This window comes from Lissotriton vulgaris, chromosome 7 (assembly GCF_964263255.1).
Source record: "Lissotriton vulgaris chromosome 7, aLisVul1.2, whole genome shotgun sequence".
NCBI classification, from domain to species: Eukaryota; Metazoa; Chordata; class Amphibia; order Caudata; family Salamandridae; genus Lissotriton; species Lissotriton vulgaris.
The window spans coordinates 228744476-228760136 of NC_141695.1; the positions used below are offsets into that span (position 1 = coordinate 228744476).

The following is a 15661-nucleotide window of genomic DNA, read 5'->3' on the forward strand; positions in this document are numbered from 1 at the left end:
TCTTCTCCTTTTAATTTTCCTTCAAATGTGGTTGTAATTTTCTATAAATCGCTATAGAGGCACTGTGATTGAAACAGGCTCTGTAGACAAACATGACATAATATCTCCTTGTCCTGATGATGATGCATGTATTACTAAGTTGCATCGAAACGTCGTCGACTTAAATGCTCCATATGTTGGTTTGACCTCATGAATTTTGATCAACAATGGGTTGCTATGAATGAATTTCAGTCTGTAAAACCAAATATTAAGTACAGACCGCTTTTGTGCGTTTTCACATAATTGTTTTTGTCACTTGTTCTGTCTTGTTGTCTGTGGGACACAGGCTGTGCCCACTTTTGTATAAATGTTTCATATAAAAAAATCAGTACAATAATTGAAAAATAAACACCCGTCCGGCTGGACAGAGGTCATATATACTATTTAGTATATGTCTATCATTTGTGCGATCCTCAATTACTAGGGTCCCATGTTCTGTACAATAGATTACTGCCCAAGGACCCTAGACTTATTCCTTTTGGGTTTCCCTTGTCTTGTTAAACACAGTACCTGTTGTAGCCACGCCCCTCCCATGGGTGCGTGGCGGGGCGAAGCGTGAATCCGGTGGCCTCCTGGCTTCGGGTCGGTATCTCCACTCTCCGTCTCTCGTCTCCGTTCTCCTTCTCCCGACTCCTCTCCTATCTCGATTCTCCTTTCTCCACCTGGGAAACGCCGTCCGCTGTTTCCAGGGCTGGTCTCCTTTTTGAAGTTTTTCCCGGTTTGTAGATGGGCGGGGCTAAGTCGTCCCATGCTGCGTAGTTAAAGGGACCGCCACCCTCAGTCTCACTCGGCCAGCATGATTCCTGCTCCTCCGTCCAAGGGGGGTCAGGCGGCTGTTGGGAAGCAAAGCAAGTGGGTAAAAGGGGAGTGGTATACCACCAGTCAATGTTTCGTTCCTCGTCCGGCAGGCTCGCCCCGTCACAAGCAGTGAAACCCATTGGGAACCACAAACATTAGCGAGTAATCTTTTCAAACCATGAGGGTATATTGACAGATTAGTCAAGTTAAAAAATGATTCCATAAATCATTACTCATAAATCTTAAAATTCTGAAGATAATATAAATGGGCATATGTGAGTATGAATCATTTGAGCAGTTCTAAATGCAAAACAAAGACAGTTACAGTTCCATAAGGGAAATTCCTAAATGCTATACTAATGTAGAGTATACAGGACATGAGGAGATTCTAAGCTGAAGCTGTCAGTCGGTAAAGCTTTAAAGTTGAACCAAACACAATTAATACAATATTTCGCTTCACCAAAACCTCCATCCCACCAACTCCCCCTCAAGGGAACCAATCAAAATAGTGTTTATGGACCAAATAAACTCTCCTCATTCCTATCGCCGAACAAAGGAACACTCAAATCCATGGCCTTGGCTGTATCTTCTGTCGGGATAGGGGGCATGGTATAGGAGGCTTTTTGTCATCCCCAAGCATGGTGTAAATCACAACAAGCTTCAATCAATGCTATTTACTTTGGAATTCACTAAGGACAAACAAGGAAGCACTCTTCTAACTAGCATATGTTACCTTGCTCTAGAAACCAGAAAAGCAAGAAACATTTCCTTTACCATGGAGAGTCAAATTCATTTCAAAAATCTTTATTCTAATTTTTGCAAATTCATAAAAACAGTACAGACAATCCCAGATCAAATAACATATTTACAGTAATTAAAAACAGCAATATTAAAAACAATTATATATATAGTTCTCAGATTTACTAAGGGTTCTCCATTGTTTTACGAACATGGGTAATAACTTTTAGAAAAGTGCTAGTGCGGAATATCAACTCTTCATTATTCAAAGTCAACAACATCAAATTTGATTCCTCCAAAGAAAGTGGTCTGTGCTTTTTAAAATACGTTACTAAAAACCATTTAAAATATTTTTGATAAAATTTACAAAAGAAAAAGAAGTGTAAGTCAGTTTGCAGGCTCGTATCATCACATGGGCACAGATTATTTCCAGATTTTAAAAAGGTGTAACCTAGTGGAAAACATAATAAGAATCTGACAGTCCCTGCCCTGAGGCGGAAAAGTAAAGATCTTTCCCACTTTGTCATTGGAAGCGTGAGGTACAAAGGGATTGGTGGTGTGTACAGATCTTTGTTCATATAAGCCTGGATTGTAGGTTTGGTTAATTCCCTTGCCAATCTTTCTTCTCTATAAAGTGCGTACAGTGCAGATTTTAAATCATTCTTATCTTTAGGGTTAATTTTACTAGGGTCCAGAAAAAGGTGTCCTTTGCCTACACTACTCAATTTTTTGAACACTCCAGAGAGCCAAGGGATTAACATCCATTTTTCGCAATAAAGGCAGTCTCTTATGATGTCCTGGGTTAGGCCAGCCATGTTATTCTTCCAAATAGCGAGCCAGAACATTGCCGGTCCGGCGGCAATAAAAACTGATATGTGATGCAAATTCAGTTCGCAGTGGCAAATGTATTCCGAGGAGGAAGTAGGTGCTCCGAGGATTTTTCTGCAGAAGCGGTTTTCCTCTGTCTGGATGCTCTGTGTTTTTCCCAGACCCCAAATCTCTGCCCCATAAGTAGCTACTGGTACACATTGTGATTTAAAAAAAATTAAAATGGCTTTTGTAGCATCTAGTTTTTAGCCGTGGGAGGCTAAGAATAGAGTTCATGGATTTTGAGAACTTGCTCGTGGTGTGGGCTAAGTGTCCACTCCACGAGCCGCTCGCAGCAAAAAACATTCCTAGGTAGGGAGAGGTGTTGGTAGAATTAAGTTTGTCAACACCCACTGAGATAGCACTTAATTGTCTCTTACCCGGGCCACAGGACATAATAAAAGATTTTTTTTAATTTACTTTAAGATCAAGTTTTTCCATGTATTGCACAAAGTCTTTTACCAGGCTGCGCAAGGCGTTCAGGGTTTGACTCATGAGCACCGCGTCATCTGCATAAAGCAGAGTCGGTAGCAGTCTTCCCCTTATTTTCGGGACATCTGGGGTTATTGATTTTAGGGATTTATTTAGTCCATTTATATAAATGATAAATATCAGGGGTGCTAAAACGAACCCCTGCCTGACTCCTCTTTCTACTTTTATGGGTTCTGACACTTCCCCCCCCCCATCCCGATCCTTACTTGTGCCCTTGTGTCAGTGTGCAAATACGCAAGAATATAAACAAGTGGTTCATCCAGACCGTATTTTAGGAGAATCGCCCACAATTTGGACCTATTTACTAGGTCAAATGCGGACGATAAGTCCATAAAAGCTAGATAGATTGGTGCAGACCGAGCAATGGTATATTTACAGATTACTAGATTTAAATGTAAACACTGCTCGGTTGTTCCAACCCCAATCCTGAACCCCATTTGGCAGGAGTCTAAGATCCCTATTTCATCTGCCCACTCATTAATTCTATTATATAATACTCTTCCCAAAATTTTTTGAGTATTATCTAGGAGCGAGATGGGTCTATAGTTTGTTGGATCTGTTCTCTCTCCTTTTTTACATATAGGCACTATTATGCTTGTGGACCATGTGTCAAGTATAGGCGCTAAAGGTAGGCTATTAAATACATTTGTCAGAATGGGTGCCCAAAGTTCTGGTTTCCATTTAATGATGTCAATTGGGAGGCCGTCCGGCCCTGGGGCTTTATTGCCGAGGCTTTGTTTAATATCGGCAATAACCTCTCCCAGGCTAATCTCTAAAGGACGCAAGTCACCTAATACAAAATTATTATTGACATTTGGTGATGTTGCATACACTTTAGAGAAGTGGTTTTCCCATTGATGGCTAGAGATGGTACAGCTTATTACTGACATTTGTGTACCCATATTACGCAAATTTTTTACAGCGGCCCAGAAAGTTGTGCCTTTTTTCCCAGATGCTGAGTCTGATAGCTCCTCCCAGCGTTCTGACAGAATAAATGCCTTACGTTTCCCCATTTCAGCTTTATAACTCTTTCTTGCCTCCCTGACCTTAGTTTGACATCTAGGCTTAGCATTCAGTGCATTACGTAGAGCCCTATTTGCAACTGAGCAGTTGTTGTCGAACCACTTAGGGTCCATATTGATTTTACGATCAGGGACAGTTAAAATTGTTTTTATGACTGAGCACAGATTAGTAAAATCTGAGATCACCCTTTGGTGATTCCCATTGGCTGTTGTACACTAATCTATTACATTTTGGTGTTTAGTTGTGAGTTGATAAGTTATACTACCACTATCCACCTTCCCCCATTTCAATCTTAAGTTATTTGTGGCGGGGGTTATATCTCTTGCCCCCACAGTACTTTTAAATACTGGCGAGGGCCCTAGTCTAATATTCGCAACCAATGCATTATGATCCCCGAATGCAGTCTCAATAACCTTGGCCATCGTAAGACTGTCAATAGGTTTGGGTGACATAAAAATATAATCTATGATTGAGGAATTATCTCTACCTCTAAATGTGGGGACATAATTATGATTAGGAGTTGGGCTTGCATCCATGATGTTAGTTAACATATGATCGCGGATAAGCAAGTCCAGTTCTTGTCCCCTTTTATCTGCTTGGTCTTTACGGATATTTACCCCTGGTTGGTCTAGATTGGAAATTTTTGCGTTAAAATCCCCAGCTAGAATAATCCTTTTACTTATGGTATTTCCTAGGGGTTCAGTTATGCTGCTCAAAATTTTAGATAGTTCAATGAAATTAGTGTTTGGGATTGAATGGAAATCATTATTATAAAAGTCAATAATATAAAAGGGGACTTTTCTTTTATATTCGATAATCTGGATATTTGGGCTTTTAGTTGGTATTACCTTGATATTACCGCCCGCAGTAACCCTGATGCCAATTAATAGTCCACCCATTGGTCTGCCAAAATCGGGTTTGCCTGCAGTTACACTGTTACAGTGAAAGCCCTCAATGTGCAGGTTTGTGGTGGCCCATGTTTCCTGGAACATAATTATGTCTATGTTGGAAAAAGTCTCTAACCAATTTGGTCACACAATCTTGGCTCCAGGCCTGCACATTCCAACTAAGGATTGCTACATCAGAATTAGACTTAGTTGGTATATTAAGTATGTTAATGCTGGCATCTATGGTGCTTTCAGAGATTACAGTCCTTTCAGAGGGGGTTTTCCTTGCAGATAGCAAGCTATCTATACCCTCGCAGCTACTTGTTGTTGGTACTATTATTTTCTGTTTATCGTAATTTATCCTTGTGGGTGAGGGGTTGGGAGTCTGATAGCCATTGAGCTGCTGATTGTTTCTACTATTGTACTTGCTATAACCACCCTGTTCTTTGTGTGGGTTGATGGTTGGTATCAGTCAGTCGACCATCTCTAAACAGCTATATCTGTTGTAGGTCGGAAGCCCCATAAAATTATCCATGGAGCCTGCTTCTCTTCCCATATTTCCTCCCCAGCTTCCCATGTTCCCTCCCCAGCTTCCCCATTCTTCACCCCAATCTTGGTAGCCCGATCTGCTCCAATTCCTATCATGGCCTGGCCAGACACGACTCCTGGGGGGATAGAAAAAAGAGAGTTGTTTTGTTCCTATGTGTTTATAGGAGCCTTGTGTGTTCCAGGAGCATATGTAGTCTACAGTACGAGGGTCCTCAAAATTAATTATAACACAGTCACCCTGGGTAGTTTTGCACTCTTTTCCTATCCATGGTACTCTGCGGACTGTTAGAATCCTACTTGTGCAGTGTAAGGGTAGTGGTCGATTGACATTAAGCCAATGCTGTAATTTATTTTTTAAAGACCAACTGGTTTCAGTAATGTGATCAGCCACCTCTGGGACCCCAGTCATGACTACTACCAATGAGCTTGCCTCTGGGGGCAGGTGAACTGTGCGTCTATGCTCTTTTTCTCCCTTCTTCTGGTCCTTATCCGGGGGCATAGGAGTTGACTTGGCTTGGCTTTCTGTTTGTTTGGTGGGTTGGGGAGGTACAGAATCATTTATCGGTTTGACTGGATTTTTATTTACTTGGGCTGCTGGTGTCCTTGTACTCAACACTTGTGCTGTCGTCTTCTTAGGCCCTGGGACTACAGTATTGTTATTTCCAGTTTTAGTTTTAGTCCCACCTGTTAGAGAGGGCCCAGGGTTAGATGTATTCGTGGCAGTCTTAGAAATAATTTTGGATGAAGCATGCAGCCCAGCTAGTTGTTTCTCAATATTTGAGAGTCTAGTCTCTATTGGGGAAAATAAGATCTAAAAAGTTCCCCAATTTTTACTAGCAGACTGCTGGTTGCTTCGCAGCAATTGTGCATATCCCCCCCTACTGCAAGGGTCTCTATACTTCCTAATTCCAAATCCTCAGTAGTCTCGTCAGGGATTAATCTACTATTCCCATTTTTTAATTGGTGATCTTTTACTTTGCTAGGTTTTTTCTTTGGTGCGTTTTTCTCTTTAGCCAATATTGCCTTCGTTTGTTTCTTTTGCTTTGGTATGGCACCCTCCCTCTTGCCCCATGACTGTCTATTCCTTACTTCATCTGGCGTGTGATTAATGAGTAAGTCAGGTGATTTTTCTTAAGCCAGACTTAGTTGGGAATCTGATAAGAGTTGGGATGCAGACAGGTCAACTATATTTGGCAAACTGAGTGTTTCTATCCTAACATCATACAGGGCACCTGAATCCTGGGTTTGTACTGGGGTTCTTGCTAGGGCGAGGAGTCCCAAGGATGAGCGCCTAGCTATTTGTAAGTCTTGGGATACTCTGGAGAATGATGCCCTGATCTATAGCTTCATTGGCCCTTGTTATAAAATTATCCAATGGCCCAATTTTCTGTCCTCCTCCTGCCGCGGTTTTACTTCTGCTTCCCCTTGTGGTCATATTATTTGGCAGTGTGTGTTCAGCTATTATCAACTGGTACCTTATAGGTGGAATGAAGTGTGCAAACGTAGGGTCTCCAAAGCGGGAATGTAGCCACAAACCAAGAGACCAAGAGATGGGGCCCGGTCGGGTCACAAACGGTCTCTAACGGGCCCGCCCTTGGCCCGGACTTCGCCCGGCGTCCCGCGATGTGGGGGGTTGCCCCGGTTAAGTGCGCCTCCTGGCGCGATGTTGTGTCGTCAGTCCGTTGCGCCATGCCGCTAGGACTGCTGGGAAATGTAGTCCCAGCGCGGCTGCGGCAATGCTGTGGCGCCTTTGATGCGCTCTGTAGGTGTACCCACTCCTTCCTGGCTGCCAACAAGTGACTCTCGGCGGTGGTGGCAGAGTTTTGAAAGTCCCCCGCTCCTTGGCGGGCTGCCCCGGTTAAGTGCGCCTCCTGGCGCGATGTTGTGTCGTCAGTCCGTTGTGCCGCTAGGACTGCTGGGAAGTGTAGTCCCAGCGTGGCTGCGGCAATGCTGTGGGCTGTGGCGCCTTTGACGCGCTCTGTAGGTGTCCCCACTCCTTCCTGGCTGCCAACAAGTGACTCTCGGCGGTGGCGGCAGAGTTTGGAAAGTCCCCCGCTCCTTGGCGGGCTGCCACGGTTAAGTGCGCCTCCTGGCGCGATGTTGTGTCGTCAGTCCGTTGCGCCGCGCCGCTAGGACTGCTGGGAAATGTAGTCCCAGCGCGGCTGCGGTGATGCTGTGGGCTGTGGCGCCTTTGACGCACTCTGTAGGTGTCCCCACTCCTTCCTGGCTGCCAACAAGTGACTCTCGGCGGTGGCGGCAGAGTTTGGAAAGTCCCCAGAGTATGGAGAGTCTTTTGAAGCCTAATTTCACTCGAGATAACTTAAGAAATTACATTTGCTATATGTAAATATACTGTGAAACTAATGATTATACTTGGTTACATAAAATGCAGCGTCCTTATAAATGTTAAGCTACTCATTAGCACACAGATTAACATAGTTAATCTATATTATAATGTAAATGTGCTTCTCCAATTGCATGATTTGTATTTTGCTGAGAGTACCGGAGGGGTATTGTATCATTGTGTATAAATGAGAACCCTGAAAGCCATCTCTTTTCTTCCTCCTACAGGTGAATGGCGTTCTCACCGCACTACCAGCGTACTATCAAACCAACAAAATCCTGGTTTTTAGCAGCGGGGGACGTGCAACCATTAAGACGGATTTTGATATCAAAATTACATTTGACTGGAACAACTATGTAACAGTCACTCTGCCCAACACTTATGCCAACGCAGTCGGTGGCCTGTGTGGAAATTACAACCAAGTTAGCAGTGATGACCTGACCATGATGAACGGGGGCAATGCTGCCAGTGTTGTTGACTTTGCTAACAGCTGGAAGGTCAGAGACGTACCTGGGTGTACCCCACAATGCACTGGGAATTGCCCATTGTGCACTGAGGCTCAGAAGCTGGTCTACGCGAGTGAAGCGTATTGTGGAATTATCAAAAAAGCTAATGGGCCATTCAGTAGCTGCTATATACCCATTAGCCCAGAACCCTTCTTCATCAACTGTCTCTTTGACGCCTGTGTGTACAAAGGCCACTTCACCGTTTCTTGCAGCGCCATTGCTGCATATGTGACAGCATGTCAAGACGCTGGCATTCAGATACAAGAGTGGAGAACACCTTCATTGTGCAGTAAGTTTCACCTGAATTTATCATGTTTCAATTAAGAGTACTTCCATCTCCTACACGATTGGTCCACAATTTAAGCCTAACCTAGTGTTGTGATGAGAAAAAAACCCTTTCTTGGTTGACCATTACCAAAAAAGCCTATTTTTAACGTATGCTTAACCATTATAACTAAGCTGTCTTTCTTTTCATAAGAAAATTACCTTTCCAAAAATATTGTTCACAGATAAAGTAAATCGAGTGTACAACTAGTAGTATCCAAGGGATATCATCCCTGTGCTCCATGTATTTGCCTTGTTTTGGTGCCTCTGGTGTTCCTACAAATTCCTAATTTTTATGTTACACTTTATAAGTTGTCCTACCCAATGACCACTAAAACGCAAGCAAACATCAAAAAAGGGACAAACAGTTCCACATCACCCATTAGAGTGCATTTAGCTGTAAGCTCGACCCACTAAATGGCTGCCACAAAGGCCTCTCCAGTAACCATCAAACGGGATTTTACAATTTTAGATAGATTGATTCAGCTACCAGGTTCCTGTTGCCGTTCACTTCCATTGGTACGTCAGGCTGCTGTTGCCATTTTAAAGACCATTGCTGATTTAGGTGTGTAGTAGTTGAATTCTATATGCATGGTTGTTGGAAGCTAGGTGTAGTGGTATGTGGGGCCTTTGTTTATGTAGGAGGTAGCCAATCAATTAGATTCACCTTGTCAAGTTTCTTTTGATTCTAGCAAATCATAGCGTCTTGAACATGAAGTCTTTGCAATCAGTGAATTTGCTTCAGAGGCTTCAGTAGACCACACTAAAATAGTTAAGGTATGTCATGACTGTGCCTCTCTTCTCAACTTGAAAGTAGCTTGCGAGAGTGGAAGCTATTCCAGACCACGGAGAATTGCACATTGACACCCTTGAGCGTAGCTATCATGATCAATCTTTGATTAAATATGTGGCTCGTTTTATTTAGTACTGCAATTGCATTTCAGATGGAATATTAGTACAGATGTTTTACAATTATGGATGTAATTGAATCTGGCAATTGTCTATGATTACGTAATTATGAAGCTACTTAATGGGTGCAAACTAGATATGTTTTAAATTATGAACTCTAAAATGTGATGCAATCCAGTTGACCAACATTATAATACAAACATGGGTACATATTTAATAAGACGAGTTGTGTTGCTCTTGCACCACGAAACGTGGTGCTAGCATAGCACAAGTCCAAAACGCAATTTATGAAGCCGTGCAAGGCCACTTTGCGTGGCCCTGAGTAGCTTTGTAAATCTGGAGTAATGCAATGCAGCACAAATCACTGTGTTGCGTTATTCTGCTCTGGGAAAGTGTTTCATGAGTTCTATATGGGTGTTCCCACACAACTCCCATGGTTTTAAGCGCATTCCTAGGTTTACCAAACGTGGTAGACATGGGAATACACCAAAAAGATAAGCTTTCCCAGGGTAGGAGAAATATTGTTCTTGTTCCTTGTAACTTCTTCTTTTTATGTGTGCTACAGAACATTGTTTTTGTGCCAGAAGGTTCTCTTTTTTGCACAAAACAATCCTACATTCAAAACAGGCATCCTTACACCACAGTTCAAGCATGCTTGCGTTGGTGCTAGGGAGCCAAAACGGTGCCAGTGCAGGGACAAAGACAGGAATCTGGTCAGGCTGTGCCTTAACGAACAGGGCTTCTGATTATCCTTGGAGGAGATGGGGCCCCTGCAGCCCAGGTGGCTCTGAGACCTAGTTGGGCCCAGGCACGAGGCTGCGAGGGGGCCCCTGACTGGCCTCTGACCCTGGCCCAAAAGCAATGTGACATGCAGGTGAAGCTGGGGGAGGCCTCCCCGAGTCCGATGAACCCCCCAAGCCGGGACCTTGGCTATGGAGAAGGCTGTAGGCTAGAGCTCAGGGTTGGAGAGCCCACTCCAGGGCCAGCGGGGTCCAAAGGCCTGGTCGGAGCTTTTGGCCCTGGATACCCAGGGAAGGCCTCTCCAGGACCCAATTCCGGCGCTTTGCAGGTGGTGGGCCGTAGGATGGAGTCCAGAAAGGTGAGTACCCACACCCGGGCTACTGTCAAAGCTCCTTGAGCAAGCCAAGCAGGGGTAGCATACCAGGGCCCACAAAACCCTGACCCGGGTGCCTTGGAATGCAGTGGACCCAAGGACGGAGCCCATGATGGAGGTGGGCCGGTCCAGAACCAGCTGGTCACTGGCTGAGAACCACCAGACCCAAGGGGATCCAGAATTCCCTTCCCTAACAAATCCAGAGGAAGGCCACACGCCTTTCTCGTAATCGGTGTGCACTGAAGGACAGAGGGTACAACCCGCACAAACACACCCAACCCCCTAAAGCCCTGCCTGGGCTTAAGGAATACAATGGTCTCTTATTGGGACTTCCAGGGCACCTGGGATGGCAGCTTGATGTCCCTGCCTGCTCTCGGGAAGGCAGTCTCTGTGGAAAGGCCTATCAAGGCAGTTCTTTGAGGCAGACATCGACCTGGAGCACCGACTGAGAACCGCTGGACAACAAGAGGATCTTGAGTAACCTGTCCCTAATAATCCAGAGGAAGGCCACCACCCTTACTTGAATTCCATGCGCCTCGAGGGAAAGAGAGAACCACCAGCACAAATGCACTCAACCTCCTAGAGCCCTGCCAGGGATTAAGGAAGCAATGAGCCCTCATCCAGACTTCCAGGGCAGCTGGGATGTCCACTTCGTGTCCCTGCCTGCTCTAAGGGAATGAAGGCTCAGAGGAAAGGCCCATCAGGTGGGGCTGGGAGGCAGGAGCAGATCCGGGTACCGGAGGGTGGGCCCAGGCCCTGGTTTCCCCAGCCCAGTATTGCTGGACCTTAAGGGGGTTTAAGGTACCCTCTCCCTAGTAATCTGGAGAAAAATGTCCCATTTTCTTGTAACCCATGTGCACCGAGTGAAAGAGGGGACCGAAGGTGCAAACAGGCTCGGCCTCCTGAAGCCCTGGCTGGGATCGGGAAGAAAATAAGCCCCCATCAGGACTTCCAGGGTAGCCCTGCTATCTGTTATCACTATTAGAAAACATTGCGCATGACTAGATGAGTAAGCAGTTTGATGCAACTAGATGGCAGGCTCGAGAAATGGAAGTCTGGTCATGATGTGCCTCCGCTAAATGGCTTCCACTTGTTCCTGGAGGGACGTTGCGGGCCGGGTCCTCGGAGTTCCAGCTGGGCCTATGGCACGGGGCTATGAGGGGGCCTCTGACGGAGCTCCTTGACCCGGCTGAGCAGGGGAGGTCTCTCCGGGCTCACAGGACCCTGTCCAGGACACATGGCGAGCCCAAGAATGAAACCCAGTGTGGGCCTTGGTCAGAGCTTCTGAACCCATCCGAGCAGGGGAAGATGTCCCGGCCCTTGGCATGGCGGCAGGCCGGAGGACGAAGCCCAGGGTGGGAGGACCTGCCCTGGGTCCCAGCAGGGCCTCTTGGGCCCGACTGGAGCTCCTGTACCTGATGTAGAATGGGAATGCCTTCCCGAGCGCCCGTGTGAGCCCTTCTCAGCTTCCTGGCCAAGCAGTAGACCAAAGGATGGACCCCGGTATGTGGAGCCCCAACCCTGGAAATGAAATGAAATGAAATGAAAATAGAATTTATAAAGCGCTACAGCTGCCCTCAGGCGTCCAGGCACTGAGGGCAGTGCCACAGGGCCACAGTCAGAGCTTCTGAACCCAGCCAAGCAAGGGAAGCCTCCCCTGGCCCGATGGACCCCAGTCCAGAGCCCTTGAAAGTGCCACAGGCTGGAGGGCAGAGCCCAAAGCAGGGGCCTCCACGCCAGGGCCCAGTGGGGCCCAAGGCCCAGTCAGAGCTCCTGGGCCCTGCTGCAGGGGAGCCTGTGCCAGGGGCTAGGCCATGCAGTGGGCCAAAAGACGGAGCCCAGGATCGGGCCCCTGCTCCTGCGCTCACTGGACCAGGTCAAGCAAGGGAAACCTCCCCAGGACTGATGGACCCCCTGTCCTGGGTATTTAGCAGTGTGACAGGACAGAGGACAGAGCCCAAGGCAGGGGTTTTCTCCCTGGGGAATGGTGGGTCCCCGGGCCCGTCAGAGCTGCTGGGCCCATTCATACCGTGGAGGACTCCCTGGGCACGTGGGGCCCATCCCAGAGGCTTGACCATGCAGTCGGCTTGACACCGGAGCCCAAGATAGGAGCAAGCCCCCGGTGGGCCCCAGTCTGAGTTCCTGGACCCGACTGCACATGGGAGGTCTTTCCAGGCCTGCAGGACCCCATCCTGACACACGCGGCAGGCCTGAGCATGGTGACCAGGATAGGATGGCCCCCACCATACGGCCCGCTGGGACCCTGGTTGTGGGCCATCTGGTTGCTGGCTGAGAACCACCAGACCACAAGTAGGTCCTGGGTACTCTGTCACTAGTAATCCAGAAGAAGGTTACCCTCCTTTCTTGTAATCCTTGCGCACCGAGTGACAAAGGGGACTGAAGGCTGGTTACGCAAATGAGCCCTAATAGGACTTCCATGGAAACCCAGCCATCTGGTTGCCACCCAAGTGGAAAGCATGGTGTGCAACCAAATGCCAGGCTCACGGGACTCTGCGGTTCGGGTTCTCAGAGCCCCAGCTGGGCCTCAAGCGAGGGGCTATGAGCAGGCACCTTTTCACACATGCGAAGCGGGGAGGCCTTCCTAGGTCTGATGGAACCCCGTCCTGGGTCCATGGCGGGGTGGCAGGCTGGAGCCTTGTGTCCCTTGAGCCCGGTTGGGGCTCCTGGACCCGTCAAGCAGGTGAACGCTCTTTGAGCCTGGAAAAATGATAATAACGATTGCTCTACCATTTTTGTTCCCCAACATTTTGAACCCTAGCTCAGCCAGCACCCAGGGAAACCTAGCCAACCTAAAGCTATCTAGGTTGGGCTGTCTTGCTTGCCACTCACCATGTTTTATTACCCAGAAAGCCTTGCAAACCTCAAACTTTGACTATACAAAACGCATTTTTCTCACATTTCTGTGATGGAATGTTCATGAATCCACAGGGAGACACAAATTTCCTTCCACCCGTCATTCCCCCAGGACTCCTGATACAAATTTCAAGGGAAGCTCTCCCCCTGCTCCTGAGGCTGAAGAAACAAGCATTTGCAATGCAATAGGTCTCACATTTGCGAGTGTTTGAGCTATTATCATTGTAAATTATGCCTTTTTAATTATGTGTTTTTAAAACCTGCAAGTGGTGCGTAAACACACACTTTGTACTTGTGATCCAGCTGATTATTGATGATCTCGAGGGTGGCCAGCAAGCAGCTGGGAATATAGTCTCTGAGGCTAGGAGCACTAGAACCACTGCGGTGGGTGATTCGGAGGGTGTTGTTAATGGCCCTGTTTGTCAGGTTCCTGAACAACTATCTGAGTTTATGCCTTTAAGGGCGGAGGACTTCAGCAGATTGACACAGTGTATCTCCTCTGGCTCACCCCTGGACCCAGTACCACACAAGATCTGGAAGGAGTATGAGGAAGAATTGTTCCCTACTCTTCGCCTGATCTATAATCAGTTGCTAGCAAGTGGTGTAGTCCCCCCCCCCACAGTGGAAGCAAGCCTTAATGCCCCCTTTATTGAAGAAGCCATCTCTTGATCCTGAATGTTCGAAAAAGTACAGGCCTATTTCTTTGCTGCCGTTCCCAGCTAAAATTGTGGAACGTGCTGTTAGTATCACTCTTTCTATGCATCTGGAACAACATAATCTGCTGGAAGAGGTTCAGTTTGGATTTCGGCCGGCTCATGGGACCGAGAAGGCTCTGGTGACCGTTATGGATGAGCTTCAGAGGCGGGCAGACAGGAGACAGGCAGCAGCATTGATCCTGCTCGACCTGTCTGTCGCCTTTGATACGGTCAATCTTGAAATCCTGCTAAGAAGACTGAGTGAGGACGGGCTGAAAGGCAGTGCCTTACGATGGTTTCAATCTTTTTTGTAGGATAGACAGCAGGTGGTGTCCCTCCTCCCCTTCCAATCTGCCTTCTCCAACGTGTTGCAAGGTGTACCCCAGGGATCGGCATTAGCCCTATTTTATTTAACATGTATTAAAACCGTTGATTGCGGTCATCAAGACACATAATATCGGTATTATAAATTATGCAGATGATACACAGCTGATCCTCTCCTTTGAGGGAGAGGACTCAACATCAGTGGATGTGTTTTACAACTGTTTACGGGACACGACCCGCTGGCTGCAGGATAATTCTCTACAATTTAATGCAGGAAAGACAGAGGTGATCTTCTGTGCCGCGAAGAGGATCCCTCATCTCCTTCCCTGCAATTTCTGGCCCCCTGGAACTTCGACCGCAGTTTGGCTGGTAACAAATTTCCGTAATCTGTGCATTTTATTTGACAACAAGCTTACTTTGGAAGCTCAGGTTACAAAAACAACAGTCTCTTGCTTTGCGATCATTAGGTTCTTTTGCAAAATCTTCCCGTTATTACCTTCTCAGGCATGTGCCCAAGTGGCAAGGTGTACGATTCTAGGCTCGACTACTGTAATGCACTTTTGCTTGATTCCCCAAACTTCCTGATGGACAGACTACCAAGGATCCAGTCAGCAGCTGCCAAGTTAGTGTTAGGGCTGCCTAGAAGAACCTCCGCATCTGCAGCTTTGGCAGACCTTCACTGGCTCCCTTTGAGACAGAGAGTGCAATTTAAATCTCTCTGCCTTGTCTTTAAAGCCCTTCATCAGATAGGGCCTGTGCTTCTGCGAAAAAAAATTGATTGGTACACCCCTACAATAATGCTTCACTCTTCATCGGCGAGACTGGTGAAGGTGCCAAGATCTAGGAAAGTCAGGTCAGGGGGTAGATCTTTTGGGGTGGCAGCAGCAAAATTGTGGAACAGACTCCCTTGGGAGATCAGGCAAATAAGGGAGCTCCTTCCCTTCAGGAAAAGTATAAAAACATGGCTGTTCCCCAAGACCTAGATGCCTGACCATGTTTCTTAGTCAACCCCGCCTTTGAGTCGCTTAGCGCCAGGATGCCTGCCAGGTGATAGTGTGCTCTACGAGTTGAATAAATAATAAAATAAATAAGTCCTTGCTTACGTGAAGCAAGGCTGGCAGTAAAAGTGGCGCAGTTACTGCCAATCTTGCTTCTAGTAAGCAACAAATCGCCAATGT

The 15661-nt window shown here is 46.8% G+C and overlaps 1 protein-coding gene across 1 annotated transcript in view; it reads left to right on the forward strand.

Annotated features, from left to right (window-relative positions):
- Positions 1–15661, forward strand: part of LOC147701266 (IgGFc-binding protein-like) — a 933218-nt gene that overhangs the window by 726916 nt on the left and 190641 nt on the right. The window contains exon 22 of the mRNA XM_086929331.1: positions 7965–8532. Coding sequence (XP_086785457.1) covers positions 7965–8532 — 568 coding nt within the window. The remainder of the gene's footprint in view (positions 1–7964; positions 8533–15661) is intronic.